We start from the raw sequence: 4994 nt of genomic DNA, 5'->3' as shown, positions 1-4994 counted from the left end.
TCAAGGTCACATGAGCACAGCTTTTCTTTAAGCCTCATGAGTTTTTGCAAAAATACAAAAAAAATTCTAGGTAAACTGAATTCTAACATATTCTTCATTTAAAATTCAGTCCTGGTGAGAATGCATATGATAATAATAACAAAGAAATGCTAAAGAATAAAAAAGTTTTACCTCTAAATTAGCTCGACCTCCTGCAGGGTTATAGTTTATAAGTTTCACAGTTTGTGATCCGAATGATATAATTATTGATCGTGGACAAGAAACATCTTCTCCGATATCACAAAATACATTGTCAATATAAATTTTGAGATGATATTTTGTACGAATTTCCTCTACTAAAACATAAGTACAATTTCCTTGATAACTGTAGTAGAGCCCATCCACAGTGATGTAATGTGGATCACCCCAGCCTTCACATACACCTAAAATTGAAAATAAAAAGTATAAATATCCATAATACACTGTTATGTATAATAAAATCACATAAATAATGCAATATTCAATATATTTATGAAATCAAATTAATGGGCTATTAGGATGTGGAGCATTGTCATGTCTCTCCACATTAAAAACAACTTACAGTCACATGCATATTGCTGACAGCAGTGATACTCATCGTATACAAGAACTGGCTCCCTTCCATTGGCACATTTTATTGGTTTAATGGTAGGACACTCATAAGGAATTAATTCATATTGATTATTCCCTACGCATCTCACCATGGTACAGTTGCACCAGTGAAACATTTCCTTTGATGGGAAAAAAAACAGGCTATTAGAAAATTTACCATAAATAGTCCATACATTAAGACATATTAGTAAAAACTATTTCTATGCAACAATTTCAGTAGTAGTATTCTTAATTGCTTTTTCAGATACTCTTACCCCAACACCTAAATCTTTACAGCCAGGTGTAGTTGAAGGGATGGTTGTGGGTGTAGTACTAGTAATAGTAGTAGTTGAAGAAATTGTGGTTGATCCTGTTGTTGCTTTCTTTTGAGGATGGGGAACAACTGTAGTAGTTTTTGGCTCAGGACCGGTAATTATTCTAAAAGTTGAACTTTGACTGCTTGTTGCCAAAGTAAATGGTAAAGTAGTTGTGGGAATAGAAGTTGTAATAGTAGTAGTTGTAGTGGTAGGGGTTTCTGTGGTTGTGGACGTACTAGGTGTTGTGGTTGGTTTTTCTGTAGTTCTAGTAGGTGTTGTGGTTTCTGTGGTTGTAATAGTAGTAGTAGTAGTAGTAAGTGGTGTTGTGGTAGGAGTTTCTGTGGTTGTCGAAGTTGTAGTAGGTGTTGTAGTAGGAGTCTCCGTGGTTGTAGTGGTAGTCGTAGTAGTAGTCGATGTTGTGGTAGGTGTTTCTGTAGTTGTAGTTGTAGTAGTAGTAGTAGGTGTTGTGGTAGGAGTTTCTGTGGTTGTCGAAGGTGTAGTAGGAGTCTCCGTGGTTGTAGTGGTAGTCGTAATACTAGTCGATGTTGTGGTAGGTGTTTCTGTAGATGTAGTTGTAGTAGTAGTAGGTGTTGTGGTAGGAGTTTCTGTAGTTGTCGAAGTTGTAGTAGGAGTCTCCGTGGTTGTAGTTGTAGTCGTAATACTAGTCGATGTTGTGGTAGGTGTTTCTGTAGTTGTAGTTGAAGTAGTAGTAGGTGTTGTGGTAGGAGTTTCTGTGGTTGTAGAAGTAGGAGTAGTAGGTGTTGTAGTAGGAGTCTCTGTGGTTGTAGTGGTAGTTGTAGTTGTAGTAGTAGTAGTAGGTGTTGTGGTAGGAGTTTCTGTGGTTGTCGAAGTTGTAGTAGGTGTTGTGGTAGGAGTCTCTGTGGTTGTAGTGGTAGTCGTAATAGTAGTCGATGTTGTGGTAGGTGTTTCTGTAGTTGTAGTTGTAGTTGTAGTAGTAGTAGGTGTTGTGGTAGGAGTTTCTGTGGTTGTAGAAGTAGTAGTAGTAGTAGGTGTTGTGGTAGGAGTCTCTGTGGTTGTAGTAGGTGTTGTAGTAGTAGTCCCTGTGGTTGTTGTGGCAGTCGTAGTGCTTGTAGTAGTAGGTGTTGTAGTAGGAGTCTCTGTGGTTGTAGTGGTAGTTGTAGTAGTAGTAGGTGTTGTGGTATGAGTTTCTGTGGTTGTAGAAGTTGTAGTAGGTGTTGTGGTAGGAGTTTCTGTGGTTGTTGAAGTTGTAGTAGGTGTTGTGGTAGGAGTCTCTGTGGTTGTAGTGGTAGTCATAGTGGTAGTAGTAGGTGTTGTGGTTGGTGGCTCTGTGGTTGTAGTGGTAGGAGTTTCTGTAGTTATAGTTGTGGATGTTGGGGCCACACATGGCGGTGGACAGCATACTCTAATCATGTAGTCAAAACATTTTCCTGGACGTCTTGGCTGGTTCTCATGTTTGCATATGAGGCCATATTTCACATCACATTTGACAACTTGGTTGGAAATCTCGTCAAGAGTTTTCTCTGGATAAAGGGTGGACCTGCAATCAATTTTCTCAGGGTTAGAACAAAATGAAGGATATTCTTTCGTGATGTTTTCATATGTTTCCCAATCATCTTTGTCTGAACTAGGATTATGTATATTATACCAGCCTGACCACTTGCATTCAGGACTACATGTAGTAGTAGTGGTAGGAGGTTCGCTAGTTGTAATGGTTATAGTATTAGTTGTAGAAGGTGTTGTGGTAGGAGTTTCTGTGGTTGTCAAAGTTGTAGTAGGTGTTGTAGTAGGAGTCTCTGTGGTTGTAGTTGTAGTAGGTGTTGTGGTAGGAGTTTCTGTGGTTGTAGAAGTAGTAGTAGATGTTGTAGTAGGAGTCTCTGTGGTTGTAGTGGTAATCGTAGTAGTAGTCGATGTTGTGGTTGGGGTTTCTGTAGTTGTAGTTGTAGTTGTAGTTGTAGTTGTAGTAGGTGTTGTGGTAGGAGTTTCTGTAGTTGTAGAAGTAGGAGTAGTAGGTGTTGTAGTAGGAGTCTCTGTGGTTGTTGTGGTAGTCGTAGTGCTTGTAGTAGTAGGTGTTGTAGTAGGAGTCTCTGTGGTTGTAGTGGTAGTTGTAGTAGTAGTAGGTGTTGTGGTAGGAGTTTCTGTGGTTGTAGAAGTTGTAGTAGGTCTTGTGGTAGGAGTTTCTGTGGTTGTTGAAGTTGTAGTAGGTGTTGTGGTAGGAGTCTCTGTGGTTGTAGTGGTAGTCATAGTGGTAGTAGTAGTAGGTGTTGTGGTTGGAGGCTCTGTGGTTGTAGTGGTAGTTGTGGTAGGAGTTTCTGTAGTTATAGTAGTGGATGTTGGGGCCACACATGGCGGTGGACAGCATACTCTAATCATGTAGTCAAAACATTTTCCTGGACGTCTTGGCTGGTTCTCATGTTTGCATATGAGGCCAAATTTCACATCACATTTGACAACTTGGTTGGAAATCTCGTCAAGAGTTTTCTCTGGATAAAGGGTGGACCTGCAATCAATTTTCTCAGGGTTAGAACAAAATGAAGGATATTCTTTTGTGATGTTTTCATATGTTTCCCAATCATCTTTGTCTGAACTAGGATTATGTATATTATACCAACCTGACCACTTGCATTCAGGACTACATGTAGTAGTAGTGGTAGGAGGTTCGCTAGTTGTAATGGTTATAGTACTAGTTGTAGAAGGTGTTGTGGTAGGAGTTTCTGTGGTTGTCGAAGTTGTAGTAGGTGTTGTAGTAGGGGTTGTAGTGGTAGTAGTAGTACTAAGCGTTGTGGTTGGAGTTTCTGTAGTAGTAGTTGTAGTGGTTGTTGTAGTAGTGATGGTTGTTGTAGGTGTAGTAGGAGTAGGCGTTTCTGTGTTTGTGGTTGTACTAGTGGGTGTTGTGGTTGGGGTTTCAGTAGTTGTAGTAGTAGTGGTTGTTGTAGTAGTTGAAGTACATAATTCAACACAATCCTGTGTTCTTTCATCAAATATGGGTCTTTCTTGTGGACATTCAGGATAGCATCCTGCAAACATTAAGTAAAAAATAACATTCATCATATTTGATTTTTTTTATGAAAATCATTTTAAAGACGTTTTGATTTGCCAACATACCCTCTAGTTTTGGTAAAGTGCTGTCACAAATTCCACTTGGATTTGAACATGTCTTATAACAAGGAGTGTGGCAAGGGTTGTAGTGCCACTTACAATCACCATGATGGTTATAATAATCACAAAACACAGCTGGTGGAGGAAAAACAGTTGTTGAATATGATTCATATTGAAAAAAGTTTGGCAATACTGTCCAGATTTAAATGGAAGTTTTTAACTACTTAAAAAAATATTCATATTATGTTTATTTTTAGTCCTAGAGTTCTGCAGTTATTATTGCACATCTGTGAATAGTCAATCTAAAAAGGCCCTTATTTTTGGGTCAAAATCAGCTATATTCAGGTTGATTGCATAAACCGTCAAATAGTTGCGAAGTGTCAAAGAGTATTTATTATTTAGGAGAGATCTCTGGTGTTAAGGGATTAAACTAAGCCACATTATCAGCTGATCTTTTTCTTTAAATGTAAAAGAATGGAGCATATTGTGTTCCACACACTAAGTGAAATCAAGTTAACTCATGGAAATTTTTGATACATCTATACATTTTAAGATTGCTTAGATATTTAAAGTGACAGAATAATTGAAATTCTGATTCTCTTCTGTAATTATGTGCAATGAACTGTTACATTTCCACACACACTTCAAAGCAGTTTTAAATGTTAGCTTAATTTATTGCAGCAATCTTTTGTTGTTGTTTTGTTTTTTGTTTTTTTTTATTGGAAAGAGTTCACTTACGACAAATGTCTGGAGTTCTCCATGCAACACAGACACCAGCCTCGTTACAAGCTTGAGCATATGCAGCAACAGCCGAGCAGAAACACTCACAGTCTCCTCCAGTGTCACAGGCACAGGAGTCTTTCACACAGTTGTCAAAGAATATCTGAGGGTCCACCTGTTAATATAAAATGTTAGTTTTTATCCATGTGTCTACATTCTTAACATAAATTTGTAGTTTTGTAATGCAACACAAACCTTGCTGTGGCATTG

At 38.3% G+C, this 4994-nt stretch overlaps 1 protein-coding gene and 1 long non-coding RNA gene across 2 annotated transcripts; both read right to left on the bottom strand.

Moving 5' to 3' along the window:
* Positions 1-904: 904 nt before the first annotated feature.
* LOC112138953 (mucin-2-like) lies at positions 905-2307 on the bottom strand (the record flags this gene model as incomplete). Its single annotated transcript, XM_036211265.1, is given in 2 exon segments — positions 905-1778; positions 1822-2307. Coding segments are annotated over 2 exon segments (1360 nt in total), but the record flags the coding sequence as incomplete, so codon positions are not given.
* Positions 2308-3669: 1362 nt separating this feature from the next.
* Positions 3670-4894, bottom strand: LOC118598522. Its single transcript, XR_004947586.1, has 3 exons — positions 4743-4894; positions 4011-4139; positions 3670-3922 (listed from the first exon to the last, which is right to left on the bottom strand). It is a non-coding gene; the product is annotated as an uncharacterized LOC118598522 (long non-coding RNA).
* Between the last annotated feature and the right edge of the window lie 100 nt (positions 4895-4994).

Source organism: Oryzias melastigma, unplaced genomic scaffold (genome assembly GCF_002922805.2).
Source record: "Oryzias melastigma strain HK-1 unplaced genomic scaffold, ASM292280v2 sc01779, whole genome shotgun sequence".
In the NCBI taxonomy this organism is placed as follows: domain Eukaryota; kingdom Metazoa; phylum Chordata; class Actinopteri; order Beloniformes; family Adrianichthyidae; genus Oryzias; species Oryzias melastigma.
This window is presented reverse-complemented; position numbering and strand designations above follow the sequence as displayed.